Here is an 18446-nt window from a genome sequence, read left to right on the forward strand (position 1 = left end):
GAGTGCAAAGTATTGAGGTCAGTGGTTTATATCCCGAATTGATAACGATTTCACCATCGTTGGAAATTGCATTGGATTTGATAAGTGTACTGAATTAAAACATTGTATAAAATGAACGGTGATGACTGTTGTATTTCAAACACGTGTTGAGCGTAGACGAAGCATTGTAAGAAAAATAGAATTTTGTTATGATTTAACTAAGAAAAATCAAGTTTTTGCATTGGACGCCTTAAACGCTTATAAACATGTACATAGGGAGTTACGTTTATATTCCATGGTGGATTTATGGCCCAGTGGGGTTTATAGTCACCGTCGTTGCTCTACTGTACATGTACACAACATATAAACACGGATACTTTCGAAGGAGGGGAATTAACTGCGACAAACCTGCGCCGTTTATGGGTCACCTGAAGCAACTTATCTCTCTTGGTTCGCATGAGTACGACAGACAGTGTGCGGAACGTTACGGCGGCGTATGGGGATTCTTCTACGGGAATCACCCCGCCGTCATGGTAGCAGACCCGGACATGGTCAAGGTAATACAAAATGTTATGTCTATTAAGCACCCCCCCCCCCCCATTTCGTAAATGAAAGCATTGCTCTCTGCCTTCAACTCATTCCATTATATGTTTCCTTCCTTCCTTCCTTCCTTCCTTCCTTCCTTCCTTCCTTCCTTCCTTCCTTCCTTCCTTCCTTCCTTCCTTCCTTCCTTCCTTCCTTCCTTCCTTCCTTCCTCCCTCCCTCCCTCCCTCCCTCCCTCCCTCCCTTCCTTCCTTCCTTCCTTCCTTCCTTCCTTCCTTCCTTCCTTCCTTCCTTCCTTCCTTCCTTCCTTCCTTCATGCCCGCCTCCATGCCTGCCTGCCTGACTTCCTGCCCTTCCTTCCTTCCTACCTGCCTTTGCATGCCATTAAATAGTGCATCGTCATGAACATTTGCAATCACAGATAATATCAGCAAACATTTTTATATGAAAAAAATCTCATGTTTCTTTCAGGAGATTTTGATCACGCAGTTTTCCAAATTCTATGATCGCGGCGACACGGTCCAGGTTTCTAAGGTATGGGAGAACTCGGTGAACAACGCCAAGGGGGTCAAATGGAAGTACCTCAGGGCCATATTACAACCGACCTTCAGCTCGGGGAAGATTAAGAGTATGAGACCCATTCTGAAACGCTGTCTTGATACTATGATTGAATGCCTGGATGAGCGGTTGGAAAAGTCGGAGGACCAGGTTATTGACATGGGTGAAAGATTCAAGACGTTGACAATGGACGTGATATGCTCCACGGCGTTTGGGATTGAAGTCGACTCACAGAGACATCTAGATGACCCTTTTGTAAAGCATGCGTCGAACATACTGGACGGAAGTATTACACGAACTGTCCTAATGTTAAACTTGTTTCCAGACATTCAGCCGCTTATCACATTCCTTTCAAAGAATTTCAATGAACCAGACGCGATGCAATTGACAAAACGGTTCGAAAGGCTATTCAAGAACGGCGAGAAAACAACAGCGGCGAGTTTAACGACCTTCTTAAGCTTATGATGGACACGCAGACGGACAGTCCAGACAACGGTGTCTCCAGCGATAAATCATTTGAACAAATGAAGCAAAGCGGGATGAGTGAAAATGACATTACAATTAATGGAATCATATTCCTCGCTGCGGGTCACGAGACCACGGCCGCCTTGCTTGGTTGGCTCGTGTACGTACTGGCGCAACATCCGGAAGTCCAGGACCGGCTGCTCGAGGAAGTGGATGCTCTTGAGGGTCGTCATACGACAGATAACATCACGTACGACTCAATCTTAAAGATGGATTTCTTAGAGATGATTATGCAGGAGACACTACGTTTGTACCCACCAGCCGGCCGCTTTAATCGCCAACCCGCGAGGGACATTACCATAAATGGCGTTCACTTCGAGAAAGGCATGGACATCACCTTTTCCACAAACGCCATCCACCGGAATCCGAAATACTGGCCGGAGCCTGAAAAATTTGATCCGGAACGCTTTTCACCGGAAAACAAACAGAAGATCTACCCATACAGCTATATTCCCTTTGGCGCTGGTCCTCGAAATTGTGTCGGAATGAAACTGGCGCTTGTGGAAGCCAAGATGGCGCTAGTACGGTTGTTACAGAACTTCCGATTGGAGCGCTCGGACCGCCTTAAGGTGCCACCGGTTTTTGAAAACGCGGGTGGGTTGATAAGACCACGTGACTTGTTTATCAAGCTTTTGAGAAGATGAAACTTTTGATGAAAATGTTTATTCATGAAAAATGTTTGTTTTTCATAGACAGTGTGTTTGCAAGTTGGGACACTTTGCCTTCTTTGAAACACAGAATATATTAAACAGCAACAATAGCAAATGTTTAATTCATAACTAATGATTTTAAGTTTTATATTGTCCTAGATACAGTAACATTTGCACATGCGTATTTTCTATGATATTAATTTTTGACACGTTAAAACCACAGGGGGGAAGTATCAGTCAAAGATCGTGATTCGTTTTATATACAGTTGAACACCGCTATTCCGAACACCGTTTATCCGAAGTTGTCGCTATTTCAAAATTATTTTTCGGTCCCGGTGTTCAACTGTATGATAGTGTATGTGTCAATTCAATTTTAATTGATTTTGTTACGTTTACTGGGCAAGGAGTGAAAACTAAGTAGGCGATTATAAAGTAACTCGCTCATGGTTTGTATAATGCGCTTTTTTAATTACGGAATAAAGTGTGGCAAATCAAGGAGTGTTAAAACGAAAATACAAAAAGCTGGAACCCTTTAGCAAATGTTGGTATTTGCTCAAATATCGTCTTTAAAGACCACAATTTGGAAAATTAATTACAACTGTAAAGTCGCGTGATTGATTGATTGACATTATCAAGTGATGTTATCAATGAATCATTAAGAGGTCAACATATCAACCACTTTTTTAAAGTCCCGGTGGGCGTGAGGACTAGACCGCTTTTTCTACTTTATCTTACCCATTCTGTAAATAGAACGACCCGACTATAACCGGAAACATTTTTTCAAATGACGTCACAATAACGCGGGAAAAGATCAACCACTTGAAATCACTTTAAAACGTAAAAATTGAAACACTTCTGGCACCAATATATTTAAAATATAATAAACTAACACTTTCTAAAATGTTGATCTATATTTTACGGGACCTGCCGACACAATACAACCAATAACAAGATCAATAGGTTTCATGTATATTGTTATGCAATGAATTACGATCCGAACATATCCGAAGATTGATGAACGCAATTGCCGCAAGGCAGTTCATTAAAGGAATGGAAGTTGAGGTGTAAATATTTTATGTTAAAGATAGATGAAATGAAGTAATATATTAATGATTTAAAACGAGGTGAGTGAGCTAAGCTAACGAAGCATTCTTAATCATTAAAGTATTACTTTAGGTCATCTAACTGATTAAGAATACAAAGTTATCGGCTGACTCATTTTAAACGCAAAGTCTGACACAGGAAAGTGTGTATCGGATGAATGGCAATAGGCGGACCTTTAAACACCCGCAAAAGTTCGAATTCTAAATGATTAGGGGTAGTATTTCATGAATGTTTATCTGAAATTTCATTGGCTGAGAATCTCGGTTGTATTCTAACTTCGTAAATCGTTATTTCTCCAATTTTCGACGGTTTATCAAAAGATCATAACTATAATTATTTCTGAAATATGTTCCCGCCATCTCCCACATGTACATCAAGCACCTATGGTTTAAATACTATGCGTATATGTGATTAAATTTATCGTAAAACCAATAAAATATAACTAAGATTTACATAAACTCCCTCCGGCATATAATACAAAACCAAAGTATATATTATATCGAACTTATATCAATCGCTCGCATTTTGCCAAGGATTCGGAAACAACTTAAAGTTGTGTTATTTAAACCATAATTTTTGTGAGGAACTTTGTCATATTGGATGCTTGGTATGTAATTCATTTTTATGTGACCTTTTTGAAGCGTATATCGTATATAGTGTAGTCTTGTCTTTTTATATCGATTGAAGTAAAACGCGACATATTGCGAAAATTATGTGGAATTGTCCATTTTAGAAAAAAAAAATTGACAACCTATAGTTAATCGACAAAACTATCAATGTCAAGTCGACATAACTGGTTGGATCTGATTGGTCGATAAAAACCAATGTCAACAGACCACCTTAAAAAGTATGTATTTAAGTTGAAATGATTTTGAAAACATAATTTGTTATTACCGTTATTTCACACTGATCTCTCGCTGTCATATATTGTCATGTATTGATTTTTACTCTACATGTATAAAACAGTTATTAGTTTTGTATTCTATGCGATGTCATATATGTTCTATATATTATAAATATTGCATTGATCACTCGACAACTTCTATATTATTTTTTCAAATAGATACACACACATGGACAGTATGTCTACATGTATTTCTGAATAAAAAAATATAACTCGACAAGCCGACATTAAACACATCGACATGGTCAAAACATTGGTATACTGTATACGCTTCCATATAATGAATAAAAAAGTGTATATTTCATCAGTTATATATTTTATAAAAATACCCTAAATTTGATAATCTATTGAACAAATTCAATCACCACTGAAAAACAACAACAATTATCTAACTTTCAGCAGAGTTTTTAATAACCGCTTACGATGAAGTGTTCAGCATACTCATCAAGGGTCTCAAATAATAAATACTATACATTCCTTAGGCAATTAATTTAAAAAAGTAATATAATTCAAAACCAAATAGTTAAGTGTAATGCACCAGTCAATGGTAACCACGCCCCACCCCATGTCCTGGGAATAGCAGGGAAATTTTCCGTCCAGCCAAGCCCGGGACCCTAAGTAAGGCCTATTCCCCGCTATATTTGGTGCGAAGAAAAAACCACCGCATTCACCCGGCACTTCGGGGCAGCCTGGCAGATAAAAACACGGCCCATTTCCACGGCTGCCCCCGGGATACCCCCGGACATGGGGGGAGGGGGGGGGGCGTGGTTGCAATTGACTGGTGCAGTACATGCAAAAGATCGATGAAAAGTACTACCAGACAATAGAAACCTATCGCTAGTAAATTTTACTATCAGCGGTAACCGGCTTAGTTCGCGAAAAATCACAAGGTTATTTATAAATTAGATGGCATTCTAAAACAAAACAATATTAATTTTGAGAACAAAAGAAAAAGTAATCACACTAAGATAAGTTTAGTTTAGTTTGATACACTTATTTCTTATCGCTTGATTGTGACGAAAGCTGTTAGTTTATGCACCAGCCAATTACGACCCCCACCCCCCACCCCCGTTCCGGGGGAATAGTTGGAACTTTGACTTCAGGTCCAGCCAATCCCGGGTAAAATCCCCGTCCCGCAGCGACAAACTGCTCGTAAAATCCACGCCAAATACCCACGCACCCCGGGATACCTAGGTAAGGCCCATTCCCCGCTACTTTCGGGAAAACAAAACCATCGCACATCGCACTCACTCGGCAATGCGGGGCCACCTGGAAGGTAAAATCACGGTCCTTCCCCCCCCCCCTATCCCAGGCATACCCCCGGACATGGTGGCCGTGGTTATAATTGACAAGTGCATTCTAGAATAACTCTCGAATCCGTTTCCTTGATGGAAACCAGTAATTTTGAGAGGTCGTGAGGAAGTGTACCTGGTTGGCATTGAACCCACAACCTATTTGGTAAGCGGTGGATACCTGTACCACAAAACATTCTCACCCTGTTGTGGTTGAACCCACAATCTATTGGGTAACAGATGGCCCCTTTTCCACTTGACAAAGTGCACCCGCTAAATTGAAATACCAAACATCGCTTTTAACCACTTTTACATTTAAACATGTTAGTCTTATGCACCAGTCAATTGTAACCATGCCCCCAAGGTCCGGGGGTATACCGTGGATGGCCGGGGAAATGGGCCGTGTTTTTACCTTCCAGGTGGCCCTGCAGTGCCGGATGAATGCGGTGGTTTTGTCTTCGCGCCAAAGATAGCGCGGAATGGGCCGTACTCTGGGGTGCCGTGGCTTTTGGTGGGGATTTTACCAGCAGTTCGTTCCCGCAGGGCGGGGATTTTTACTCGGGCTTGGATGGAAAAAATAAAAGTCCCCACTATTCCCCGTACCTGGGGGGGGGGGTACAATTGACTGGTGCATTAGGGCAACTGACTGTAAGGTCAATAATATGCTAACTAGTTGTCATCTTACATTCCGATGGACCTGAGGACTTCAAACAGGCCCTTATACATTGACCGTTCAATCTGAACGCAAGAGATTGATCGAAATTACACCAGATGGTCGAGTAGTTACAATTGAGTCCATATATTTACAAGTAATTGGTTCGGTTCAACATGACCGCCCCCCCCCCCCCTCCACACACACACACACACACACAACACAGGAATCGAATATATATAACTTCATAAAGCTGTGTAGCCAACGTTAAGTTAAAATTTAAGCGATTGCTGAGGTGATGTTGACACTGTGAAACCTTAACTTGACAAGTGTCATTAACGAATCGATTTGCGGTGTAAACGGATATTTTTTATAGTGAGTTACACAGTGAAATATGGACATATATTTAATTTGGTAGCGACTTTAATATCTTAGTAGTAAATTGTTAACATGGAATGTTTGTGTTTTACTTTTAAGCGTTTGGTGTGCATTTTGGAACATAGAACACGTAAAACATCGCAAAAAAGCTTGCATAAAATAACTCTTTCCAAACGAGGGTCAAAGTATTTGTTATCAAATTATATTTTATGCCATATAAACAAGTTTAATATTAATCCTAGGGTTCATCCTGCGAGTTGCCCGGCCACTACTTGGCATTCCTCGCCACATTGTTGTTGTTTTTTTATTTAATCATATTTCATTCCATATAAACAAGATCAATATTAAATCCTTGGGCTCATCCTCCGGGTTGCCCGGCCACTACTTTGCATTCCTTACCACATTATTGGTGTTGTTGTTGTTTATTCAATCATAACTCATGTCAAATTGTGAAACATCCTGGTTAAATCCTATTTATGGGCTATTACACATAACATCATTATTATTCGTGTTCTATGGTATTGTTAAAATAACATCTTGGACGTAATCCCAGTTAATTGGAATTGGTATCTTTTCAACACAGTACTACTATAATCATGGATAAGCTTCGTGTTGAAAAGGATTCCTTGTTTCCTTTTTTAACCTGATCATATTTAGGGCTCATAATTCAAATTTACCTCTGGTTTATCCGACTCAAGAAGAACCGAATTGCCTACATCCGAAGGGATAGATGTTTGTTATTTCGAGCCATGCGAGTGAGGCTATTCCCTTCGGCTAGGCGCACTGATGGCCACGGCGCCTCACTTAGTTTCGAGTTGTGAACACCTTGGAGTGAGTTTCAAGATAATTTACTTTGTGAACTTGTTTCAAAAGCGGTGGAATATAAATTTAAATAAGACGGGGGTCGGTTGAGCATGATTTGACTAAAGATGTTCAGAGATATATGTCACTGTCACTGACAGTGCTTGTTGATGACACCACCATTCGAATCCCGATAACGAAACATGAGCTTCCTCTTTTTCCGTCCGTCCGTGCATCCTTAAATAGGTTAGCGGTAAACATGTCTTTATCCTTTTAATGCTTGATTGAATTTCGGTTAACGCGGCAAAAAGTGTCATGTGAGCTATTGTGACCACACACCATCTGGTGCCCGTCCTTGAATGACGTCACTTACCACGCCGGGTTCAGCAACAACAATTCAACAACATTTAACAATGCTTTTCTTTGCACGATTTATATCATAGCTATTTCAACCAGATCTCTTGTTTTCATGGCAACTAGAATAAAAAAAATTGAAATCCTTGGTAGAATTCTACCAGTAGTCGGGTAGAATTAAAGTCTAATGAACTCTGCTTAGTTTAATTTAATTTCGTTCTTGCGGTTTAAGTTATCATCCTTCAAACAGTTCGTTATGTTACCCTTCTTTATCGTTACATGGGACCAATCACAAATTTAATCCAATCCTACTCCCATGATTACATAATTATTGAATACAACCTACATTTTAAGCCATTTGAATTGCAGATAGGCAATATTTTAAGTACTAGACTAAACCATTAAGAATTTAACCTTACGCGGGTGTTTAAAGGTTCGCCTACTGCCACTCATCCGATACACACTCCTTGCGCCAAATTTTTCGTTGTCATTTATCAGCCAATAAGGTTGTACTATAAGTCAGTTACATGACCTGAAGTAATTTCTTTATAATATAGAAGGGCTCTTTCTGTGCGCTCACTCGGCCCGTTCTTATTCATTAAGAATTTACATCATGTCATCTAACTATTACGTAGACTTTACATTGGAGGCTGTCAATCACTGATGTGAAATAGGCGTTTCATATTCCAGCATCTGAGCTAAACCAAATATAAGTGTTTTAATTACAAAATGTGATACATGAATATTCACACATATACGGTTTTTGAAAACTATGGGTCAACACAGACGTTTTTAAATACATTTAAAAGCCTGCGGGAGTTTGACATTTAATAAATAATTATTTGATATTTAAAGTGACACTCTTATTCAAAATCAATACATACACATGTTTAACAAAAATCAATTTTGACTTATAAACCTTTAACTACTTACTAAATAATATATGAATTACTGATAATAAGATTGTAACCATGTATTTTATAACAGAAAGTGCCAAAATATTAAATGATTGGTGAATGCTAAAAGATTTACTGTTGTCTACTATAGTCTCATAGGTTAGAAATTCCGTGTTTTATGTGTTTTTTTGTTGTTGTTTTTCAAATCAAACTCGATATCCTTCATAAGAACCATCTTTTACGACATTTATTCATCCCTTTTGGAATTTTAAAACAATATTATTAATTGTGGTAAATCTTATTTGGGGGTAAGAGTGCATCTTTAAGAAAATAACAGTCCTTTTGTGAGGACTTGTACTTAAATCAACTCTCAACTCAACAAAATTTATTTGTAAATCGATTACAATGAATACATGTTTTCATATATTTTGATCATAAATACTCCGTCGGTATAACGTAAACAAAATTGGTTTTGCAATATATCATTCAAAAGTGTTAATATAATTAAACATATACTTAAGTACTAATAATTGGAGGTCTAAAGTGTCAATATCATTAAACATATACTTGAGTAATATTGATTGGAGGTCTAAAGTGTCAATATAATTAAAAATATACTTGAGTAATATTAATTGGAGGTCTAAAGCGTTAATACAATTCAACATATAATTGAGTAATATTAACTGGAGGTCTAAAACGTTAATATAATTCAACATATAATTGAGTAATATTAACTGGAGGTCTAAAACGTTAATATAATTCAACATATAATTGAGTAATATTAATTTTGCAATATATCATTCAAAAGCGTTAATATAATTCAACATATACTTGAGTAATATTAATTGGAGGTCTAAAGCGTTATTATAATTCAACATATACTTAAGTAATATTAATTGGAGGTCTAAAGCGTTATTATAATTCAACATATACTTAAGTACTATTAATTGGAGGTCTAAAGCGTTATTATAATTCAACATATACTTAAGTAATATTAATTGGAGGTCTAAAGCGTTATTATAATTAAACATATACTTAAGTAATATTAATTGGAGGTCTAAAACGTTATTATAATTCAACATATACTTAAGTACTATTAATTGGAGGTCTAAAGCGTTATTATAATTCAACATATACTTAAGTACTATTGATTGGAGGTCTAAAGCGTTATTATAATTAAACATATACTTAAGTAATATTAATTGGAGGTCTAAAGCGTTATTATAATTCAACATATACTTAAGTACTATTGATTGGAGGTCTAAAGCGTTATTATAATTAAACATATACTTAAGTAATATTAATTGGAGGTCTAAAGCGTTATTATAATTCAACATATACTTAAGTACTATTGATTGGAGGTCTAAAGCGTTATTATAATTAAACATATACTTGAGTACTATGAAATATTAAAATGGAGGTTTAAAATAGCATTTTAACGTTGATAAAGTATTTGTAATTACCAGATAGATAAATCGTAAGACATCTGTTTTAACATAAAATGAAAGTGTATCTATATTATTATGGTCATTTAATTTCAATAATTGTAGACATTTGTACACAGAATGATGCAGGTTAAAGTGTGTGCATACCATGTGATACATTACGTCATTTATATAAATGCTATGTCGGAAAGCAATATTTTGCTTTGAATGTTCACTTCTAAAAAAGATAACTTTTATTTTTCTTCACCATTTTAAATGAAACAACGGGCAGTTTATGCCGCTTAAAGAGTTCCGTGTTATTTTTATTACCGGATTTGATAAGGTGATCGTTTGTTTTTAAATACTTCGACAAATCTGTTACCAAAACAATGTTTTGACAGTGCGCCATGACAGGCAGCGTGTAGACTGCGCTAGGTTTCATTTAAATTAAGGAATGGCTAGTTCAGTTATCGTTATTTAAAGTATTCATTCGAAGCAAATATTGCCTTCCGACGGAGCATGTATGACGCAATTATCACCTGGTATACACACATTGTTATAAGTAGTACAAACAAACGTAAATGATGAGACGCACTCGCACATCCATATTTGTTGCGTGAGTCCATACTTACAACCTTCAACATGTTTAGTGGTCCACATTTTATTGTGTAGACTATATATACCTTGTAAATGGACCAGCCGCGGGTATATCCATCGCTTCACCTGATTTAATACAAAAACAGCTGCTGTTGATTTACAGAAAACACGAATTGGAAAACTTTAGAAACATTGCCTTCTTATTGGAAAAATGTTACCCACTAAACATTGTTAAAACTGGAACTATACATATAATATTATGAACGTACCAAACCGATTTTGCGTATAAGGATCTACCTAACTACATTTAATTACACACAAAAGGACTGTACAGACAACACAGAAAAAACACAACTGCAAACCCATTCTGTTGTCCATTTATTTATCATAATTATAGATCCCTTTTGTCCATAATATGTAAGAATAAAACACGAAAACTATCTTTTAATTTCATATCAACTTTTACATACGAATTTAAAAAATAATCCTTCATAAAGATTTTGTGTATATTTTATTTTGAATACAACCAACATTTAAGCCAATACATTTGCAGACAGGCAATCTTTAAGAAATTCAAGTTGCGTGGGTGTTTTAAGGTCTGACCCGAAGCACACTCCCTGTGTCAGATTTTACGTTGACAATTTGTAGCCAATAAGGTTTTGTTTTAAGTTACGCTCACTCCGCCCATTCTTAATCATTAAAATCTTACTTCATGTCAAACAAACTTATTTCCGGTTTGAATATAACCTGAGGCGATTTTATTATATATTTTTCAGCTGCCAATAACTTTTAAATCATTCATTTCATGTGGTTTAAAATGCGACGCACTATCCAAACAACTTAAAATAACTTCTAGTTCCGCATTAAAAGCAAACCAATAAGCATCAGGAAACTGTGGAAGGTGAATTTGAAACCGAAAAAAAGATAACCGGAATAATGCACAGGTGCACAAATATACGTACTCACGAACGGTATCTCATGTTGTAGTATAGATAACTTTATCATCAACGTTGGAACCGTCTTGCTTGAAAGTGCAAAGTGGGGGAGGGGAAAAGGGGGTAGGGAGGGGATGCAAGAAATCAACATTATTCTATAAAATGCATAATAACATAGCTCCTTTAATCTTCAAACCACAAACTTTTCGATCATTGATTTCCAATGAGCTAAACATAATTATGCATTAAATTAAAAAAAAAATGCATTAACCTTTATTGTGGCCATTTAAAACATCTTTTGCTTTGGATGTTACTTAATACAATTTTCTGAGAGGCTGGAACATATATTGTTTACAACCTTTCGCTGATTGTTTTATGTTAAACAATCTCCTCATGTTATATGTTAAACCATCTCACGTTATATGTTATAACATCCCTCACGTTTTATGTTAAACCGTCTCACGTTATATATTTTAACATCTCACTTTATATGTTATACCATCTCAAGTTATATCTTAAACCATCTCATGTTCTTATTTAATCTCATGCTATATGTTATAACATCCCCTCTTGTTATATGTTATACCATCTCACGTTATATGTTATACCATCTCACGTTATATGTTATACCATCTCACGTTATATGTTATACCATCTCACGATATATGTGTTATACCATCTCACGTTATATGTTATACCATCTCACGATATATGTGTTATACCATCTCACGTTATATGTGTTATACCATCTCACGTTATATGTTATACCATCTCACGATATATGTGTTATACTATCTCACGTTATATGTGTTATACCATCTCATGATATATATTTTAACATCTCACTTTCTATGTTATACCATCTCAAGTTATATCTTAAACCATCTCATGTTATATCTTATTTAATCTCATGCTATATGTTATAACATCCCCTCTTGTTATATGTTATACCATCTCACGTTATATGTTATACCATCTCACGATATATGTGTTATACCATCTCACGTTATATGTGTTATACCATCTCACGTTATATGTTATACCATCTCACGATATATGTGTTATACCATCTCACGTTATATGTTATACCATCTCACGTTATATGTTATACCATCTCACGTTATATGTTATACCATCTCACGATATATGTGTTATACAATCTCACGATATATGTGTTATACCATCTCACGTTATATGTTATACCATCTCACGATATATGTGTTATACCATCTCACGTTATATGTTATACCATCTCACGATATATGTGTTATACCATCTCACGATATATGTTATACTATCTCACGTTATATGTTATACTATCTCACGTTATATGTTATACCATCTCACGATATATGTGTTATACTATCTCACGTTATATGTTATACCATCTCACGATATATGTGTTATACCATCTCACGATATATGTGTTATACTATCCCACGTTATATGTTATACCATCTCACGATATATGTGTTACACCATCTCACGTTATATGTTATACCATCTCACGATATATGTGTTATACCATCTCACGATATATGTGTTATACCATCTCACGTTATATGTTATACCATCTCACGATATATGTGTTGTACCATCTCACGATATATGTGTTATACTATCTCACGTTATATGTTATACCATCTCACGTTATATGTTATACCATCTCACGATATATGTGTTATACCATCTCACGTTATATGTTATACCATCTCACGTTATATGTTATACCATCTCACGTTATATGTTATACCATCTCACGTTATATGTGTTATACCATCTCACGTTATATGTTATACCATCTCACGATATATGTGTTATACCATCTCACGTTATATGTGTTATACCATCTCACGTTATATGTGTTATACCATCTCACGATATATGTGTTATACCATCTCACGATATATGTGTTATACCATCTCACGATATATGTGTTATACCATCTCACGATATATGTGTTATACCATCTCACGATATATGTGTTATACCATCTCACGATATATTTTATACCATCTCACGATATATGTGCTATACCATCTCACGATATATGTGTTATACCATCTCACGATATATGTGTTATACCATCTCACGATATATGTGTTATACCATCTCACGATATATGTGTTATACCATCTCACGATATATGTTATACCATCTCATGTTATATGTGTTATACCATCACACGATATATGTGTTATACCATCTCACGATATATGTGTTATACCATCTCACGATATATGTGTTATACCATCTCACGATATATGTTATACCATCTCACGATATATGTTATACCATCTCACGATATATGTGTTATACCATCTCACGATATATGTGTTATACCATCTCACGATATATATGTTATACCATCTCACGATATATGTGTTATACCATCTCACGATATATGTGTTATACCATCTCACGATATATGTTATACCATCTCACGATATATGTGTTATACCATCTCACGATATATGTGTTATACCATCTCACGTTATATGTTAAACCATCTCACGATATATGTGTTACACCATCTCACGATATATGTGTTATACCATCTCACGATATGTGTTATACCATCTCACGATATATGTGTTATACCATCTCACGATATATGTTATACCATCTCACGATATATGTGTTATACCATCTCACGATATATGGGTTATACCATCTCACGATACATGTGTTATACCATCTCACGATATATGTGTTATACCATCTCACGATATATGTGTTATACCATCTCACGATATATGTGTTATACCATCTCACGATATATGTGTTATACCATCTCACGATATATGTGTTATACCATCTCAAGTTATATCTTAAACCATCTCATGTTATATCTTATTTAATCTCATGATATATGTTATAACATCCCCTCTTGTTATATGTTATACCATCTCACGTTATATGTTATACCATCTCACGATATATGTGTTATACCATCTCAAGTTATATCTTAAACCATCTCATGTTATATCTTATTTAATCTCATGATATATGTTATAACATCCCCTCTTGTTATATGTTATACCATCTCACGTTATATGTTATACCATCTCACGATATATATATATGTGTTATACTATCTCACGTTATATGCTATAACATCTATCTTTATATGTTATACTAGCTAACGTTATATGTCATACCATCTCGTGTTAAACATCATACCATGTTATGCTGTATGTTATACATTACACCATATGATGCCAGATGTTATATGTTTTACCACTCCCTGTAAAACGTTATACCTTGATATGGTAAAGACTATACATTTTTATGTTACATCAACGCTTGGTATATGTAAATTATTATACTTTTAATGTGTTGTTATATGTTACACATCCGTTTATATATTTTATACAATTTCGTGTTGTAATTTATACCTTCTAATGTTTTTTTTGCAATATGTTATAAAAAACAATGATAATTGATATGATATATATATATATATATACGAATTATATTCTAAGGACATATATGTAAATATTTATGGAATGCTTATCCAAGAATGGCCATCATAGAGATACATGATCAATACACCTTAATTGAAATACTTAAAAGTTTTAATCTGTATTCTGTTTGCAAAGCCATCACAATTTTCAAGCTTATGAAACGGAACGACCAACTTGTTTTCCGTTTCTCTTAATAGCGCTAACGTCGTTGTTAAATGCCGTCATGACGCGTAGTAATTTTACTTGAAAGTTTTGTTGTCAATATAAAAGAGTTTTTAGGATGTATTATTTCGTCGACGCTTTCCTACCTCAACTGTTCCATTTCTGTATGCAATGCAATAATGAAACTCAAAATCTTAGATATTCATTATAATGAAAAGCAATTGGCATGCACAAGCGTATTTGGAAACCCTATGATTTATACTACAGTTGTTATTCGGTCAGGTTTTTGTCACAAGGAATGATTGAAACATATGCTAATAGACGTTAATCAGGCGTAGGAATTGATTTGCATGTTTAGTTCAAGATGTGCATTTGAATAAGGATAAAGAAACCTTATTTGTAAAAGAAACTAGCAATAAGAAAATGGAACCAAAACCAAATTACTTATCATCTTTGAGTGTTTTTTCTCTTGGTATACTCGACAAATAAACATGGACAGCTAGTAAAATTGCCCCCAAATTGTATTTTACACGTGCTTATATTAATGTGTAAAGATAGGTCTTGCGGCAGTATCATATATCATTTCTCAAAGCGAAGAGGTATATCTAGAATAAATTAATGCGACCCGTAAACCAACTTCAAGTACATTTAGTGTCATTGATTCTATTTCAGTTTATGGACGACCTTAAAGGCTTTCTGTCATGTGTTGTCCTGGTAACGGTCGCCATGGTAACGACTGTATCCGGTTCCCACTCACAACCACGGGCAGTGGACTGTGACGCACTGATTCGACAGGCTAACGACTACTATTACACTGGTAGGTTTAATTTAAGTAAATCGGAATCAATTGTGGTCGTGAAATGGATCACTGTTGTTACTATCAATTGCAAAAACTAGTTTTTACAAGCAAGTTGATACATTTTGAATAAGGACGGGTCGGATGAGCCGGACTAAACTTAATTTCGGTGATATTTGTCACTATCAGCCTTCAACCTGTACATATTATTATCACTATCAGCCTTCAACCTGTACATATTATTATCACTATTGGCCTTCAACCTGTACATATTATTATCACTACCGGCCTAAAACCTGTACATAGTATTATCAATCTCAGCCCTAAACCTGTACATATTATTATCACTCTCAGCCTTAAACCTGTACATATTATAATCACTATCAGCCTAAAAAAAATGTACATAATTATTATCACTCTCAGCCTTAACTCTGTACATATTATTATCACTATGAGCATAAAAAAACTGTAAATATTATTATCACTATCAGCCTAAAAAAATGTTCATATTATTATCACTATCAGCCTTAAACCTGTACATATTATTATCACTACCAGCCTAAAGCCAGTACATATTATTATCACTATCAGCCTTAAACCTGTACATATTATTATCACTACCAGCCTAAAACCTGTACATATTATTATCACTCTCAGCCTAAAACCTGTACATATTATTATCACTTTCAGCCTTAAACCTGTACATATTATTAACACTCTCAGCCTTAAACCTGTACATATTATTATCAATATTAGCCTAAAAAACCTGTACATATTATTATCACTATCAGCCTAACACCTGTACATAATATTATCACTCTCAGCCTAAAACCTGTACATATTATTATCACTATCAGCCTTCAACCTGTACATATTATTATCACTATCAGCCTTAAACCTGTACATATTATTATCACTATCAGCCTTAAATCTGTACATATTATTATTACTATCAGCCTAAAACCTGTACATATTATTATCACTATCAACCTTAAATCTGTACATATTATTATTACTATCAGCCTTAAATCTGTACATATTATTATTACTATCAGCCTTCAACCTGTACATATTATTATCACTATCAGCCTTCAACCTGTACATATTATTATCACTATTGGCCTTCAACCTGTACATATTATTATCACTATCAGCCTAAAACCTGTACATGTTATTATCACTCTCAGCCTAACACCTGTACATATTATTATCACTCTCATCCTAAAATCTCTACATATTATTATCACTATCAGCCTAAAACCTGTACATGTTATTATCACTCTCAGCCTAACACCTGTACATATTATTATCACTATCAGCCTAAAACCTGTACATATTATTATCACTACCAGCCTAAAACCTGTACATATTATTATCACTCTCAGCCTAAAATCTGTACATATTATTATCACTATCGGCCAAAAACCTGTACATATTATTATTTCTAAGATCTTAATTTGTTAACTAGACTGGTTTCCATGGAGTAGCTCAATGTCCAAAAGGCCCGTTTGAGTAATTCAAAATCTTGGTCGATTTAAATTGTAAATTCAAATTATCATATTGTTAAAAAATAGTTTTTATTCGTTGGCCAGTATTTAGAATGAACACAAAGATAATTAAATCAAACGAAATCATCTTGTTGACAGTAATGACGTGTCTACATATTAAGGATTTTATTTAGTTGCGATATGGTCCGTCGCTCTATAGTTTTCATATTAATGATATCAACCGAAAAAATCTTTAATAGATGGAGATGGGTCAATTCTTTACGCCTAAAATATGAAAACACTTACAAAAGAAGTTGATGCTTTATGAGATGGTGACAAAGTGAATTCTAATACTCACAAAATAATTTGAAAAAAAATATGACTAAACTTAGATAATATAATTGAAATCTAAATAAAAAAGTCTTAGTCTTGTGATATATATGTACCATAATTTTAACATGGACATGCAATTAAGCAAGGTTTGCAATACGCTTAATTCCGAACTATCTCTTCTGAAGAGTTTATATTATTCTCTTAGTGAAGATATTAAGTGTAATTTTATAGGAATACTGTAAAAAAGAGACATAGTTTTAAGGATATTAACGGTTGTGTGAATGTGTGTGTGCGCGCGTGTGTGCGTGTGTGCGTGCGTGCGTGCGTGCGTGCGTGCGTGTATGTATATGTGTGTGGGGGGGGGGAGGGATGAAATAATAATGATATTAAAAAAATGGGGGGGGGGTAAAATATATATTTTATTAGGTCTTCTTTTTATTGCTGTTGTCTGTTTACGGGCCAAAAGCTACCAAACACATATAAGAAAATGAACCAAATTGCAGAAAAAAACAGTTGGAAAAATAATTTTCACAAACCTATCAGAACACCATCCATTAAAATAAATTTACGACTGAAAAAGATGACTTTAGCAAATCGAATCAAATATTA

The 18446-nt window shown here is 35.1% G+C and overlaps 1 protein-coding gene and 1 pseudogene across 1 annotated transcript in view; both read left to right on the plus strand.

The window, feature by feature from the left end:
* On the plus strand, window positions 1-2750 carry LOC128234055 (cytochrome P450 3A24-like; annotated as a pseudogene).
* A 1156-nt stretch (window positions 2751-3906) lies between these two features.
* The window catches only part of LOC128227105 (chorion peroxidase-like), a 62180-nt gene continuing 47640 nt past the window's right edge, over window positions 3907-18446 (plus strand). The window contains exons 1-2 of the mRNA XM_052937316.1: window positions 3907-3966; window positions 15894-16038. Of these exons, the coding sequence (XP_052793276.1) occupies window positions 15897-16038 (142 nt within the window). The 5' untranslated portion in view covers window positions 3907-3966; window positions 15894-15896. The remainder of the gene's footprint in view (window positions 3967-15893; window positions 16039-18446) is intronic.

This window comes from Mya arenaria, chromosome 1 (assembly GCF_026914265.1).
Source record: "Mya arenaria isolate MELC-2E11 chromosome 1, ASM2691426v1".
Lineage (NCBI taxonomy): Eukaryota > Metazoa > Mollusca > Bivalvia > Myida > Myidae > Mya > Mya arenaria.